Source organism: Aplysia californica, unplaced genomic scaffold (assembly GCF_000002075.1).
Source record: "Aplysia californica isolate F4 #8 unplaced genomic scaffold, AplCal3.0 scaffold00145, whole genome shotgun sequence".
In the NCBI taxonomy this organism is placed as follows: Eukaryota; Metazoa; Mollusca; class Gastropoda; order Aplysiida; family Aplysiidae; genus Aplysia; species Aplysia californica.
In genome coordinates this window covers 929,029-946,225 of record NW_004797415.1, presented here as the reverse complement: position 1 = coordinate 946,225, position 17,197 = coordinate 929,029, and the positions used below count along the sequence as shown (strand labels likewise).

The window sequence follows — 17,197 nt, the reverse complement described above, 5'->3', positions numbered from 1 at the left end:
ATGCCAATTGTATCTCTTTATTAATTGCTATTTCTTGAGGTTACTAAGGCCTATCGATTACTCAGAATAGCAGGGCCATATCAACCCACCTCTTAAATGATCTACATTGTGTCTATGATATTGTACACATTTTTTACAATCAATTAAGTAGACAGAATGTTAAACAACAGCAAAGTTACATACGTGCAAGGAGGGCAGTCACTACATTTGGCTCTGCACGCATGTCCACAGATGAGAATTTTCGGACACGGCTCTTCACAGTTGACATGCAGTCGGCCATTTTGGCACCGTCCACAGGTTCCTGAACAGAGGTGGCCACATTCGAGAACTGCACCACAGGCCTTTGGGCACTCAAGAGTTACCTCCCCTCGCGCTTTTCTGCATTCCAGGTCAAAGCTTTCATGGCCACAATGTTCTGGACGAACCTGAAATAATCCATTTGTGCAGCAACATGACAAAATGAGCCAGTATCTCGCATTTTGAAGATATGACATGGTGGGAATCAAATTATAGATAAAGCCTTACAAGTGCGTGGAAGAGTCTCACTGCTTTGGATCCAAAGTTATAGTCACGTAGAAGTTGGAGGGTCAGAAATGTACAGTTTAGAGAACAAATATCAAGATTCTTTAATCAGATATGTCGAAACAGCAACTCATTTTGTAACTGCACATTTATCTCTTATTTTGAAAAATAAAAACCCACTTTTTTGAGTAGTCGTATAACTCAGAATTACAAAAGAGAGAAATTGCACAAATTATAAAGATGAAAATAGCGGACTGAATTGTAAGAAGAAATAAATTAGATTGCCTCAAGAGATTTATTAAAATAAAAATAAACTAAAGATAAACTAAGTATGCAAACGAATAAAGAAAAGAGATAACCCATACAGGTACAGAGCACCATAGGGAAAGCCTACGATATAATATGGAAAAGTTGTTTTAAATCCTTCTGCACTGAATCAAAGGAAGCCACTTCACTGAAAACAAATAAAACAATTGAACAGCCATGCATCAGGACTCTGATGATTCATAAAGTACAGTATGTGTCCACCTAACAGCTACCTCTTTGGGAAGCAGGCCATGTTGCTGTTGGCCTTGCTGTTAACTGAAATTTTAAAGGGGAAGGGGGAGGGGGCTATTAACTTCAAAGACAATGATAGCCCTTACCCCCCCCCCCCCGAAAAAATCAATATCCTCCCCCACACAGGTTCGTCCTAATCCCAGAATGTGGTAATGTTGTTACGCAGTGGTAGCATTGTAACACACAATGGCCGAGACTTTTCCCCTAAGGCTCTTGAACTAAGGTGGCTCTTCACAAGAGGTGTAAACTAAGCTTCTATACTTAGCATAGTGCATTCTTGGCCCGAGCAGTTGTTTTGAGCAGATAAAATAAGAGAGGAGGGATGCATGCACAAGGCCAATTTTGGTGTTCACAGCTTTTGAACCTTAAAAAAAAATGTCGTCTTACAATTTAAAGCAGTACAGGTTGCTGCTGAAGAGCGGATTGTTTACATCAGAAAAATTCCATTACACAAGCTTCATTTGCAGTTAGGGCAGAGGCTGCTCATACCTGGGTTGCTGTTAAGCAGACACCATCGTATTCACAAAAAGATAGCAAAAAAGTATTTTAAACAGAACTCGAGGGGGAAAAAATACACATGGTACATTAATGAAGTTTTAAGGTTTTAAGCCTATTAGTAAAAATATAGGTCATGTCAATAATGGAACACTTATTCCCTCCATCAAGAAAACTGAGAGAAAACATTTGTGAGCCATCGTGGAGAAATCAGGCGCTCGTTAAATTAATAAAATCGATGATGCCGGCATTTTTCGATGGTTTGGCAATTTTTTTTAATCTTTTGTTTTTTAGATTAACACTTTTAAGTCCATACCAAAACACATTTCTATTTGAATTTATCTGAAAAACGTTAATCAAAGGCACAAAATATGTTATTTTCCACTTATGAGGGACTCACAAGCTATTAAAGTTACCGAAATTTAGCGGTTATTTTCTCGCTAATTTTACCACTGAAACCAGGCAACCCTACTTCCTTCAATCTCAAATATTTCGACTTCTTTTCAACATGGATGAATATTTTTTCACCAAAACAAAACAAAGGAAAATGTACAAGTTTTAAAATTGTATCAAAAACTAAACATGCCCAAAAATTGACGGGCGCTTAATTTCACCACACTGCCTCACATTTCTGAGAAACAGGAAAAATACTTGAGACCCCACTTAGATATGAATTGAATCTTAAATTTCAAAGAGAAAAAAGAGAAGTTTTTTATCTACTACAACTCTACAGTCGCAGGGGTTATATTTCTGTTTTAAATGTAGTATGTAGACTTTCATTGAAATGAAACATGTGGGCAACAATAAGAAGCATATTGGTGGTTAGGCTCTCAGACTTGCAACCTTCAGAGGCCTGATGTTGTATCTTTGGGAAAGGATTTCGTTTGTTTGAGTAAAGAGAAGTACAATAAGACACAATTATAGCCATTTAGTCCCCAGAAAAATTAAAACAAACAGACAGAAACAGTAAATGGAAAATAATAAAGAAGTAGGACCAACCAGTGGTGTCCTCCAACCACCTGCTTGAGAAAGGAAAAGATTGCAATCTACAGCTATACAGCAGCAGGAGTAAATATATATCTCGGTACAAAATGTAGAATTTCATTAAAAAGAACATGTGGGCAACAATATGAAGCGTCAGTGGCCTCGTGGTTAGGCTTTCAGACTCCCATCCATCAGGGGCCTGACATTGTGTCCTTGGGAAAGGCACTTTACACAAATTTTCCTCAATTCACCCATGTAGGAATGGGTACCCCGCTTTCAACAGTTAAAGATCTTGTAAATGTTTTAGTGTTTGAGTGCATGCAATCTGCAGCTTGCACTGTATGCTTCCCGGAAAGCTGAGAATGTCTCTGAATGTTCTAGGGTCTGCTGGGGTATTAATAGTAGTTGTAAAGCGTACAGAGCTGTATAAATACAATTATTATTAGTAGTAGTAGTATTATTACTATTATTGTTATCATTATCGTTATTTACTGATAGGAGCATAGAAAAAAAAGCCAAATTATCTCATACTAGTAAGATAGTCAAAGTGAAAATATAGCCCCCATTTTCCAACTGCTCGACTATGTGCAGAACATCAGGCATCATCGTACGGGCACAGTAATGTTTCAGTTATGTCCAGCCAGAACAATTAATAGCGAGCTGTTATTATAATTGTGATTTTTGTAGTAATATGCCACGTTTGACACTATTTTGATAATTTAGGAGGGAGGTTGCTTTGACCCTGCGTGTAAGGCTAACCTGGACTGAGAAGGATACATCCTGGTAGAAAGTAGAAAGACAGAATCTGCTGTAGTATAAGATGTTACTATTCACAATTATCATACCTTCACAAGAATGCTGCAGGCATTTCCTGAATGAAGATGAGGAGAGCCACACTGGCGGCCACACAGATGTCTACAGGGCAGCAACTGTTTACATTTTCCCTTACATTCAAACTGGTTGACCTCCATATAACACGGGACCAGTTGGTCATGACCACAATTTGGGATTCTCTTCTGAACCAGATTCTGGCACATCGTATGTCTTCCACACTGGTGACCTCCAGGGCATGTTTTCTGACACTTCTCACAGAATACGCCACATTGTTCAGTGCACTTAACATGCTTGTGCTCTGGATCATCTGTGTGGCAGACTCTTGGGCACTTGTGACCACAGTCCAGTCTAATACTACACGGTAGCTGGCAACCTCCTTCTGGAACCTTCTCGAAGTCATCCGGCCCGTTGATTGTAGTTTTCTGCTGGCGATGATGGAGACAGTAGTGGACAAGGGGCCCAATCAGCTCTTGTTGCCTTGCAATAGCCAATATTTCTTGAAACATTGTGCTCGATTTGCTCAAACCCAAAAAATTTCCAATCACAAACAAGCCAACCTTCGCACGAGAGAGAGCAACGCAAATTCGGTTATTCATCTTGAGAAAACCAATGTCATCATTTGGATTTGACCTTACCATGGAGAGGAGGACAATATCATTCTCTTCTCCTTGATAGTTGTCCACAGAGATCACCTTTAAACCCTTGACTCTCAAACCCATGGCCTTTGTTGGGGTTACTTCTTCCACTACTTTTTTGATCAAGTGAACTTGGCCAGCATAGGGAGACAGAATGGTGATCTGCTTTGAACAGTAGCCCTGATGAAGAAGATAGAGTAGCAGTTCTGCCAAGTAACGTGCTTCATACCCATTGCAGTAGGTTTTTGTGTCTTCCTCCTGACTTTCCATGAAATCATGGTGGATAAAATGAACATCTCTTTCTAACCGAGACACATGCTCAAAGGTTTTGACACTTTCATGATCAAGCAGATCAGGATACAGATCCTTAACCCTCAGAAGCTGGGAGATCTCAGGCCTCATGCGATGTTGGTACTTCAAACAGTCAAAGGGAAACCCATTGTTCACGAGCCTCTCAAAGAGTGAAATATCAAAGCCATAATCCGTCTTCAGTTTGTGGACGGATGGATTCGGTCGCAACTGTTTGTGATCTCCGATGAGAATGACATGCTGACTTTCAGCACTTAGAGAGGTGACAACATGGCCCTCAAGAACTTCCGCAGCCTCTTCCACGATGACAATCTTAGGGCCGATCTCTCTTAAAACAGCCTGGTACCTTGCTGCTGTCGTGCTGGTCATGCCAATCACAGTGGCCTTCTCCAGAATCGCCTTGTCCTCTTGGTGTAGAATTTCTTGATAGCGTCTTGCCAACCGCTCAAACTCTTGAGACTTGTCTCTGATCTCTACACGTAGCTGGCGACAGTAGATATCCACCCAATAACGATACAGTCTCCATCTATCACTCCTCCTGATTCTCCAGGGATTGTAGATCTGCAATGCCTCTTCCTCATCCACCATGTCTGTTTTCTGTAGATGTCCAAGTAATATCTGTTTATATTGCTTCTTCATCTGGGCTATATCTCTCCAGTGCTTTTTTTCCTCTTTCTTAAGATTCCGGGGCATTTCTTCATCACCATAGTCACTGATATTGAAAGCAATATTTTTATTGCGGATCAATTCAGTGAACACATCAACATCATCAAGTTTTTTGTTGACCTGTCTCACTTTCTCAAAATGATCATTTCCCAGTCCATTGAGAAGCTCGTCAAATAAATCAGTGTCTTCAAAAATCTCATCTTGATCTGAATCACTATCATCCACATCCACACTCTGCATTCGCTGCACTTCAGCATCAACTTCCCCAAATAGATCAATGTCCAGATACTCTTCATCTTCCTCATTTTCAGGTTGCACCATTGCACCTTGACCATGTCCAGTTTGTCCCTGGATCTGTCTGTGGACATGTTCACCTACTGCACCCATTTGGAGCCTCTGTCTCCATTCTTGCCAATATCTCTCTTCATTCTCCTTATCATAATCGGACATTCCCAACCATCTGGGAATGACTGATTTTCCCCTTTCCGTTTTTCTTGTCAGTTGATCAAAGTGCTCCTCATGTATAAATTCTTTCAAAAAGGACTCTGTGACTATCTCTCTCTCAAGGATCTCAAGCTTTGCTGCTTCCTTATGAATATCAGCTTTGAGTTCTTTCATTTTCAGCCTGACCTCCATTTTCCCAAGATGAATCTCCATAGGAACAGTTCTGTTTTCTCTTGCCCTGTTGCGAAAGCTTCTCAGGTTGTACTCTTCCAAGACCTCACTCTTACTTCTGGAACCCACTCGCACCAATTTCCCTTTAAAAAATTTCAAAATTCCTTCCAGGAACTGGTCAAGTGCATGATTTGTGTAGCAAACAAGCAGTATTGGGTTGGACTGTCCCTCTTCATCAGTCCAGACATGTTTATTGTGGAGCAAAGCTTTGAGCACTTTGAGCCCAATGTACGTCTTTCCAGTGCCAGGAGGGCCTTGAATCACAGAAAATTCTCTTGTGAAGGCAGACTGTAATGCAGCAAACTGAGAAAAGTCCAGGTTAAACACATTTGAATGGGGCCATGAGTCAAAATCCTGGACCTTCACAGCAGCTACTAATTGCGCCTCCCTTGAAAAAGTGTGAACCTCGTCATTATTTTCCTCAATGATGTAGTCATTATCAACAAGAGGTCGCAGGTCATACGTGACATCAGCACCTCTCTCCTGAAGATACCTCGGGGGACCAACCATAGGTCTGCACCTTCCAATGTATGGCCAGAAAGGAAAGCTCTCTTCTGTTATGTTCTGAAGTCCCTGCAAGACATACTTGTATGCTTCAAAGTATGATGGAGACTCTACCATAACATATCTGCAATTTCGGCTTTCTTCAAGCAGTCTCATAAATTCTTCTTGTCTTGCAGCATTTCCATTTGCCCCGTGCCCACCTACAATAAACTGAACATCTACAAGGCCTAGAGCAAGGTCTTTTGCCTCTCTCTTCTCCACAACAGCACATCGGTATGTGGCAAAGTTGTCATTTGACAAGCACAGCAAGGAACCATACTTAAGTCTTTGTGAAACTGCCCACTTTACACGTAGCTTGGAAACATCAAAGGACAGCCGGAAGCTAAGTCCTACATCATGACACACTGGTCTCACTATGCGCACCTGTAGAGGGAAAAAAAACAAACAAGAAATGATAAAGCTATCACAGAATCAAAATCTCCATTTGTTGTTTGTTTGAGTAAAAAGAAGAAAATGGAAACAATAAGAGTCATTTAGTGCTGGCAAGACAGGCACACTGAAGCGTAACAGGAATAATGAAGAAGTAGGTCTTAGTACTGTTGATGCAGAGTTGGGCCTATAACCATTGCAAGGTACTGAATGACTTTCCAAGCAAGAAGTTTTGGAGAATCTGAAATTATCCTTTGAGTCTAAATTTCAAACCACATAACACAAAAGAACAACAAAGAAATCAGGATATCAACAACACTGAAGAATAATGTCTGTTTTTAATCCACAACAAACCACAAAGGAAAAAAGAGCAGAAAACAACCAACCTCAAGCAAGAGGTTGTGCTACCTTTCAGACAGATGTCAGAAAGCACAATAAGTTTTAAATACAGTCGACCTGCCATGACGGCCTCCTGTACAAACGGCCACTTTCCATTTCCCCCTTGCGTTTTTCTATATAAATTTAACTGTGTAAAACAGGTACCTGTCCAACACGGCCGCGGCCACCCTATCTTATCAACCCATGACCAAATTCAACCTCTGTCTAAGACGACCAGATTTTCTAAAAAAGTATGCATTTTCCTCTGATGTTGTGGACAAGCCGTCATAATCATAATTCATTCACTGTCGTTGTTGTCAGTCCCTCCAATGGCTGAAACGGTCATGTTGCTTAGATCACTCCCAATGTTTACCCAAGTTGACCAATGGGTAACAATAAATTTTAGCTGTTGGTAAGGGAAGCGTGTGATCTGTCATAACCTATAAGGCCCGCCCACAACTCACTCCGTAAACTGAGTCCATAACAAAAGAAGTCAACACAAACTCGCAACAGAAGTATCGCTCGTTCGCCGAGTGGTGGCTACCCATTTATTTGTTTTACTATGACACTTGGCCTTCCTCGTCTGACACATTTCGTTTTGTTTTGACCTTTCCGGGAACCATAATTTAGAAATAAAAATTTAAAAAAATTTTTAAAGTCCCTCAAAAACCATCCTATCCTCTCCCCCCTTTCAAAAGAAATAAAACAACAACAACAACACATTTTAATCAGCCCTATGGCAGTCCTTAGCATGCAACCACCTTCAGTTGGGACCTCAGAAGTAAATAGTTTGTTTTCTTTATTTTGATCAGTCCTGCCTAAGATGGCCACCTGTCTTATACTTATACGGCCACTTTTCCCCACGACAATGCGTGGCCGTCTTATACAGGTTCGACTGTATACAGTGGCGAAGCGTCTATATATTCAAATAATCACTTATTCCCTTCCTAAATTTGAAACATGGCTGCAGTCAAATTCCCCCTTAGACGTAAACCTCATAAATTAAATGCAAAAAGACGCTCATAATCACCAATGAACAGTATGCCTAACATTCAAAACGGTTTCATTGCCACAGAAATAGCCTGTTCACCCCTATCGAGCCACTCCATAAGCAGTCGCAAGCTTTGATTAAGTAAGCTTACAGTGAGGCTGGAAGAGTCTTCCAAAAGAGTTGAAGGGAACATGTGTGCAACAGTGAAAACTGTTTCATTGCCAAATATACCCTGTTAACCCCTTTCAGGCCACAGTTATAAGCAGTCACACGCACTGATTATGTAAGCCAACTATTACACTGGTCAAGTCTACCTCACAGATGTGAGGGGAACTAACTCCTATTAATATTTTGACTGCTGCGAGTATTTTTTTTTTTCCTCGACTTTTTACCGTCCTATAATCAGATCATGACCTCGATTATGACACCGGCTCCTGGCCGCGAAACGCTAGAAAAAAACAGGCAATGTTCTACCAAAGGGTTTAGTCTCACTGGTATTACATACAATAGTACTGAGATCTCTGCTTCTTTGCTTTGTGTTTCTAAAGATGAATTTAATGTTTGTTGGAATAAATATTTAATGAGATACTTTCCCGATTATTTTAGCGGTTGAACATGTATACAACATGAATTCAGGATTTGTTTTCATTCACAACTCAGTGTTGCCGCCTCGAGTAAAATTCTTGTGTGATATCTCCAGGCCCTATCTGGTCCTATCTCACTTTGATTACCCTGTCAAACAAGTCAGCCTTCGCCCCTGACTGTATAGACATGATATCTACAGGATATGCTACCACTCACTTGAGAGTACACCCTCATTCCTTTGAAGTGATGCTTATATTGTTCTCCTCCGTGACCCTGGAACTCGAGAATGTTTTTCCGCAGTGGAAGGATCAAGTCAGCCCGCAAAAGTCGGAACTGAAAGAGTGAAAAAGTAGTAAAATAAATTTGCTTTAGTATGATGTAGTTCTCACGTTTGTCCAGATTCATTTCAATAAATTTTCTCCAAAGTATTCTCGAATCACAAACAAATTTGAACAAACACAAATACAAATGAATCTTTGTTGATCATACATTAAAAAAAACAACAGATCAGAGCTGTCAATAGAGCCATACATTTTCTAATGGGTCATCTGATCAATGCCTTCATTTCATAGGTTCGGATTTTAGGCATTCATTTCACTAAAAGCTGTACATATCACACTCAGGAAACCTTCTTAACTTATTTACATTTTATTTAATTCAAATAAATGTATGCAAACAAATATTGAACACAAAATCAATTGACATAAATTAGTGAAAGCCCAAAAAAATAACATGTAATGTTATGTTTTTCTGTTTGACCATTATATACTGAAAACATCCTTAAACTCACAGAAAGTTATGACTTAGATTTGTGACCACGCCTCCCTTAACAAAGAAACATGAAAAATCATTCAATTAAAACTGACAGAACAAATATTTAAAATAGTGATAATCTGAAATTAGCAATAATGGGTAACGTAGAAATGCTTCTATTCTAAAGGAGCATCCCAGTTTTACATCAGTAGAGCATAAAATAAAAAGCCATTGTTATTACTAACAAGTGCAATAAACAGAATTTTCCATAAGCTTTAAATTAAGAATCCAAAATAAACTACAACATTAATCATGGCAATGACTTCCTACAAATGAAAGTAGAGAAAATATTCTCAATGCAGCTACATACCTGAATGTCCAAATAGTCATTCACGTTGTCATAACCTCCAATAACTTTATTTGCTCGTAGTTGAATGTCTTGTTCAGGGTCAAAGTCAGCAGCTGTTGGAATAATGCTCAGCCCTCGAAACAGATCGGGGTCTACATCCGCATCATGCTGCAATATCTCTTGCCTATGTTGTTCTCGTTGCTCTTCTTCGACACGTCGGAGAGGAACTTGCATAAGGGTGCTCACATTTGTAAAAAGGCTTTGCACTCCAGCATTGCCAGCATATCTTTCTGTAACGATTCTTTCAAGAACTTTCTCTAAGTATGATAAAACTCTGGGTGCTTTGTTGGGCAATTTTTGTAGAGCAATTTTCATCACGTACAAAAGTGCTGTTAAAGACAAGGTGTCATAACCAAGATCGTCCAGTACTTGTGTTTCAAGGATTTCAATAAAACTGTTTGAATTCAAAAACGTTTGCACAACATCATTCACTCCTTCAGCTTGTGCCACATTACTGTTGTCCAATGCTTTACTCAGAACTTGCACAATCAGTCTTGTGTTTTTGGTATCTTGGGTTGTATCATTTAAAAGTCTTTGCAGACTTTCATCTTCACGAGAGATTCTTTGGAGAACTTCTGATGCAGTTTTGTCTTTCAGCATAGTCTTTAATTCCAGGGAACTTATAGGCCGTGTGCGTTTTTGTGGCGTCCTGTAAAAACACACATATACTGTGAGTGTGAGACAAAATAAAGTAATTAAAAGGTTTTTAGATTTCTTCCATATTTCTATTCCTTGTCAGTCTCATAGGGATGTGGCATTCAAGAAAACACCTTTTCTCTATATATTCCCAACCCCCCACTCAACCCCTCTCACTTTGACAAAGACCTCTAAGTGTTAATGGGACTTTCAAAACTCAAACAAAAGAAAACAGGAGTACAATCATTTTTTCCTCAAAAACACATCACTTGAGAAAGTAGCCTACCTTTCAGTAGACTTTCTTTAGTTTGAAGCCGTTTAACATTAAATTTCTTTTACCATAAAGGATATCAAATCCCCATTTATTTTGGTGTTTTCCCCCCTCTTTTCATTCTTCGCACTGCAACTTCCCTTAAGGAGAGGTAGCTATGCTCAGAGAGCCAGTTTTAGTTTCAACAGTATTTATGCATCGTTTTTTAAATCTATTTGATGTTCCCAGTGAAACAACCAAAATCTGTGGTGTAACGGTGGGTGCTTTGCTGTCATACACAGAAGACCCGACTTTAATTCCCGAGACGGTAGAACATTATTATTGAATATCTCAGTCTTTCCGCTGGGGTTTATTCCTTTCAGCTCAGGCTTGCCCTGCCAGGCAGGGTCGAAAGCCCGCCTCTCAAATGATTTAAATTGTGTTGATGGGGGAAGTACAAACAACTACATTAAAACAAAATTTTTCCCTGTGATACAGTGATAATTGAGTTAATTTTCGTCGAGTTCCATCATTAATTTTCGGTTCTGTGAAATGAGGTTTTATAGTAAGGGAGGCTGCAAAAAAAACATCGAAAATGATTTCACAATTTCCCATCTGAAAAAATGTTTTTCTTATATTTACTACCAGTACATAATATTTTTCAAGTGCCTATTCTCTAGTCCTTTGAATTTTGAACTATCAAGGTTTTACTTATATGCATACCTTTGAGTAGCCTGGATTGATTTTAAATAAAATTAAGCATTAGCAGAAAAAAATTATAAATGTGGTTCAAAATTTACCGCAGTTTTTAGACTTGACCAACCAGCCAACTAAAATAAAAATGGTACATAATAATCATCTGATGTATTCGACACAGTTGAAGTGCTGCTCTCCACAACCCCCCCCCCCCCCCCCACCTCCCACCCCCCACCCCCAACTCATCACATATATGCACATCTATTGAAAATCAACCGACAAGTAATATCAACATCCTTTGCAAAACAATATTGATCAATCAGACCTTGCATGATCGCATTTTCACCATATTTTATTACTTATAAAATGACTTTGAATTCTGCAAAAAATATTATAGTCAAAGGTGAAATTTACTCACTCACTACACAATTTTCTACTCTTTTAGAGATGTAATTATCTCTGCCGGCAAACACCTGTACAGCACAGGCATTTATTTTTGTCCTTCGATTTCCTTATTTGTTCAGCAAAGTATAACATATTACAGTAAAATGAAAGGAAATTGAAAAGGGAATTTGGTGGGGGGGGTTTAATTAATACTTCAGACAAAAACGTGAAGAGGGATATTATTTTATTATTTTGAAAAGTGAGAAATTTATAGAGGTGTAAAGTCAAGCAAATGATACAGCTCATGTAGTGGCACAGAATTAAATGCTGAGCCAATCAGTCAGTTTATCATATTGAAATGAGTTGAACAAAAATTCAAATTTAGTGACAAATGGCAGATAATATGCAAAAAACAAAAATCCAAAATAAGGTGAAATTGGAGTATAGGTCTCTAGGTCTCTGGTTACTTTATTAAATGTCTGCTTTAGCATTACCTTCTCGGGTTCCTTTGGGGACCATTTCCCCTGAACGCCCCTTTCTCGTCCATGTCTGCAAATTGAATGTGTTTCAAGCTGTAAAAGCTGAGGAGAAAAAGCAGCCTAACACATCTACTCTAGGCATCAAGGTGCATAGGTGCATGCAGAAAACTGTTATAAATAAATTACAACCTCCCCCCCCCCCCCCGAAAAAAAAAAATTTGACGCAATTCAGATCTTATACAGTGGAGTCCCCTTATAACGAGTCCTGAAATAACGAGAAGTCTGCTATAAAGACACTATTCTAAAACCCTGTTTTTATCCCTTTTTTTATCTTTGTAATTAAATACTGCTATAGCGGAATCAGACAAACACTCGAGTCAGTTATAGCGGAATATTGCCGCTGCTGTCCACAACGCATAGGCCATGTAAAACTTCACCAGTTGAGAAACTTGTTGGTGATCTAGTGAAAAAAAGAATGGTGGAGAGCTCACGTGTGCCAACAATGAAGGCCGGAACGAAAGAGTGGGGAGGGTGTGGGTGTGGCATGCCACGACAAGCAGAACGCATCGCGAGTTAGCCAGCCCAGACTAGATTATCTAGGCCTACCATGCCTCTCACTTCTCCGATGCGGGGATGGAGAGGTCATAGTGCTGTGATGGATGGAGCGAATGTGTGACGTGGGCAGGGCGTTGTATGTACCCATGTGCACAAGCAGACTGAACGCACCACAGAGTGTGGTGGGGTGGGGGACAACACAGTGCTCGAGTTAGACTAGAGCCCTTTCTTTCTGATCACCAACGCTGAGCTGTCACCATTGCTAGCGCTAGAGAAAGACACCTGATTCGATTTTTGATCAAGTAAGACCTTGAGGTCATGTTGAACAAAAGCATCATCAGGGGAGATAACAAAAAGAAATAAACAACACCAAACTCATAGATTAGGCCTACTTTATTATTTCCCTTGAATGTATTACTGGATCCCTTATAACGAGAATCCTGCTATAACGGATATTTCCCACCAGTCCCCTCTTTCTCGTTATCACAGGATTCCACTGTATGAGATGTGGGCTTCATAAACGTCATTCAACTTGAACCCTGCTTGATCAGAGCCAACCTGGGCTGAATGTGATACAGCATTCCTACTAAGAAAAACTTGATAAAAATATCAACTGCTCACTCAGCATAATGCTCCATCATACGTTTATAAATGGCGACGTCTTACACCATCGCCTCTCATTCAAAGGTCCCGGGTTCATCCGAGTAGCGACAGAAAAATTTTCTTCTCTAAAATTATCTCCTTCCACCTCCTTTCCTGCTCTCTAGCAATATTCTGTCGTCTGCTTTCGACTCCACTTTCTGCCCCCACCCCCTCAACTCCTTTGCCCCCTCCTCTGGGCAAATGACTCTTTCAGCAGCCTTTCTACTTTTACTCCTTGGCTCCTTCTAATTAATGCTGATTTTAATTTCAGCCACACCCCCGATCTTCTGGTTGGAAAGATCTACACCTAGCCTTCTCTAACAAGTGCGAAAAACCTCATAGGTCCCGAGTGCAATTTGCACACGTTAAAGATCCCTTGGGGGTCTAAAATCAATAAGAGTAGGCTTCGGCCACCACCCGGGCAAGCTTCAAAGTTTCCAACCAACTGAAAATGTTTAATGTGTCCCGCACGCTCATATGACCTTATGCAGTTGCAAGCTGTGTAAAACATTTACCAAAAAAAAAAGAAAAAATTACACTAAGCAGTCGATATGCTTCCCACATATGCCAATTGAACTCATATCAATTACGCAGTGTAAACGGTAGTATAAACCAAGTCCAATGAACTCATTTTAAGACAATAAGGGAACATTTAATTCATCGATAAATGCTCGTGAATATTTCATGCATTTGCAAATAAAACTTACGACTATCAGCGGTGAACCATCTTCGACTTCGGGAAAACTATCACCACTCTTTGCAGTTTGGTAATGATAGATATCGTAAGACTAAGATGGTGGCGTTACGAACGGTTGGTGACGGCTCCTGTCCGAGTGAAAAACTGAAGCCGCTCTTCGTAGAAACTCGGATTTTCCACTTAGCCTATGAAATAGCCTCGGTGCTTTGTTTACGAACAGCAGGAATCGGGAGAAGGACTCGATACCAAATTATTATGCCTGTACTCACGAACGTTTCGAACATCGGCATTTTGGAAAGGATATATATCATGCGGGAAAAGCTATATATATATATATATGGTATTGCATAATTAAAATCATTATAATTTCGAAAAAAAGAAGAAGAGGACTGTACGTGGTGCTTTCTAAGGTTTTGAAAATCGGTGAAATATTATATTCAGAGATGGGTGAAAGTTTGGCTTTAATTTACTTTAAATTAGCCTACTCATACCTCATACTGCACTACAATGTGAAAGTTATTTCATTGAAGGGCAGAATTTGCCTTGCTGTTTCTAGTCCTCCAAATAAGATAATTCTTCTTGATATCAAGGACAGAGTTGAAATGTTCTTTTTTTTAGGGGGGGGGGGGGTGAGAAAATATATTTGTAAGCCAAATACATAAACAATGGTAACTTATATCGATATTATATTGATTCGATGCTGGTAGCATTTGTATGGTAACCGAAACGTGTGTATTTTTATCGATGACGTCGATGACCACTGTTTGCTTTCCTGGAATATGCGAGGACACAACCACGTGACTATTTTTACCTCGACAATGCCTCGCACAAGTGGCAAGTGGAATGTCGAACACCTATCTACATTAGATCTAGATCTATAGCCTAACTATAAGTTGAGACTAAATTATTTATGGCCATTGGAAAATGAAATCAGCCATGAAAATGCTATGCAACATATTTATGGAGTGGTGGGAAATACATGAAAGCAAAAGATGGTTGACAGAAAAATGAAATAACAGACTAAATTAAATGGGTCGGTATAATTAATTATTGAATCTGTGCAGTGCATCTCTCTCTCTTTCTCTCTCTCTCTCTCTCTCTCTCTCTCTCTCTCTCTCTCTCTCTCTCTCTATCTCTCTGTCTCTCTCTCTCTCTTTCTCTCTCTCTCTCTCTCTCTCTCTCTCTCTCTGTGGGTGTGTGTGTGTGTGTGTGTGTGTGTGTGTGTGTGTGTGTGTGTGTGTGTGTGTGTGTGTGTGTGGTATGAATGTATGTGTGTTTGTCGGTGTTTACAACTGCTTTTAACATCCTTTAGTTTCAGTTTCATTTCCAATCGCTATAGGTTTAGCTGCACGTCGTTTATTTACCCTAATGTTTATAATGTTACGGACACAACAGCTTGTTTAGTAAGTAATCTAGATCCTTGGCCTAGGCTATCTTACTACATTGTATACATACTATCGAACAAAGACAAAGATAGCCTATAGTGGTCTTGGCTACCTTGGTACGACAGTGCCGGTACATGGAGTACAGTGCCCAATAAGATGTCTATTATAGCTAGTACCCTAGCTACCCCTTCGTAGATCTAGTTTTCGAGTGTGCGTGTGTGTGTGACAGAGAGAGAGAGAGAGAGAGATAGAGAGAGAGGGGGGCGCAGGGTGGGTGTAGAATGAAGGGTTGGATTGTGAGCACTTTACAGCCCCCTCCCCCTTTCTTACAGGAAAGGCATTATAAGAGGGTAGCCGGTATTTTCACGACATGTCGTGGAAAAAATCTACGCGCATTTTCACGACCTGTCGTGGAAACAAAAGGGGCTATGCGTGTTTTCACGACATGTCGAAGACAGGCCGACACTTAACGCAGAGGTCTAGGCCTGGACCTATTACTTAAAATAGAATAGTTTGGGTTTTTTCGGTAGATCTAGACATAGGTCTAGTTTCCGATTTTGGACCTGTTCTAGTTCTACCGCCATTCTGATTAAAATGTCAAAACTACTGGATTTGCGATGGGTGACGAGAGTGCTTTCAACATTCCCTTGCGAAACCCGTAGTCTACATACCGAAATTCTGTACTTGCCGCATCATCATCTATGCGGCAACATGTGTTGTTGTTTTTTTTTACTTTGAAGAGAGAGAGAGAGAGAGAGAGGGGGGGGGGGGGAGAGGGAGAGAGAGAGAGAGAGAGAGAGAGAGAGAGAGAGAGAGAGAGAGAGAGAGAGAGAGAGAAAGAGAGAGAGAGAGAGAGATAGAGAGAGAGAGAAAGAGAGAAAGAGAGAGAGAGAGAGAGAGAGAGAGAGAGAGAGAGAGAGAGAGAGAGAGAGAGAGAGAGAGAGAGTTTAGTTTTAGTAGGGTAGAGGTTTTACGGCTCTGAATTTTTTTTTAAATTGTTATAATAAATAGTACAGTGAACAAAGAAACGATGCTTCCATGAAGTGAAGACCATACATCTGAACAAGTAGATGTTCATGATATGATTGTAATACTCTGCAGAACCATCCGTTTATTTGTATCGGCCTCGAACTAGGCAAGGTCAATGTCCCAGTTATTATACAGTAGAACACGGCTATATCGGGACTTTTGGTTCCAGAAGAAAAAGCCCGCTGTAGGCAAGTTCCCGCTATAACAATGCAGAGAGGAATTATCGAAAAAAAAATTTTAAATCAACATTATTACTAGGTACCAGAAACTAAATTTCAAAGTAGCGGTATGTCACATTTATCTGTTCCATACCAAAGGCCTAGACCTATATCTCCTGAGAATGTTGATACCATTCTTTAACCTCTCAGTCAATTTTTAAGAAAATGGTAGCTGTTTTAAATATGACCAAATTTGCTTAAGTTCACTAACTGGCTGCAACCCCATGTTCGACAGATAATAAAACAGTACCAAGTGCACCAAACATCTCCACATTAAATAGAGTACAATCACTATAGCATAGATCAGATCATTGCAAATCAGTATTTTATAGCGACAAACACGACGATCTGTCGTTATTTCGACTAAAAAAAACACCGAGCGTTGATCCGGCCGGCGCCGCACCGACCCCCGCGGCGAGCGACTCGGCTCAAAACTGATCAGTGACATGTACCGAGTGCTCCCCACACGGGGGGGGGGGGGGGGGGGGGGGGGGGGGGG

General features: G+C 40.1%; 1 protein-coding gene across 1 annotated transcript in view; it reads right to left on the bottom strand.

Annotated features, from left to right (window-relative positions):
* The window catches only part of LOC101857249 (NFX1-type zinc finger-containing protein 1), a 33,133-nt gene extending 18,866 nt beyond the window's left edge, over positions 1–14,267 (bottom strand). Inside the window, exons 1-6 of the mRNA XM_005097053.3 lie at positions 14,077–14,267; positions 12,188–12,274; positions 9,689–10,376; positions 8,782–8,898; positions 3,405–6,605; positions 184–425 (exon numbers count right to left, since the gene is read on the bottom strand). Coding sequence (XP_005097110.1) covers positions 184–425; positions 3,405–6,605; positions 8,782–8,898; positions 9,689–10,376; positions 12,188–12,240 — 4,301 coding nt within the window. The 5' untranslated portion in view covers positions 12,241–12,274; positions 14,077–14,267. The remainder of the gene's footprint in view (positions 1–183; positions 426–3,404; positions 6,606–8,781; positions 8,899–9,688; positions 10,377–12,187; positions 12,275–14,076) is intronic.
* Positions 14,268–17,197: the final 2,930 nt, after the last annotated feature.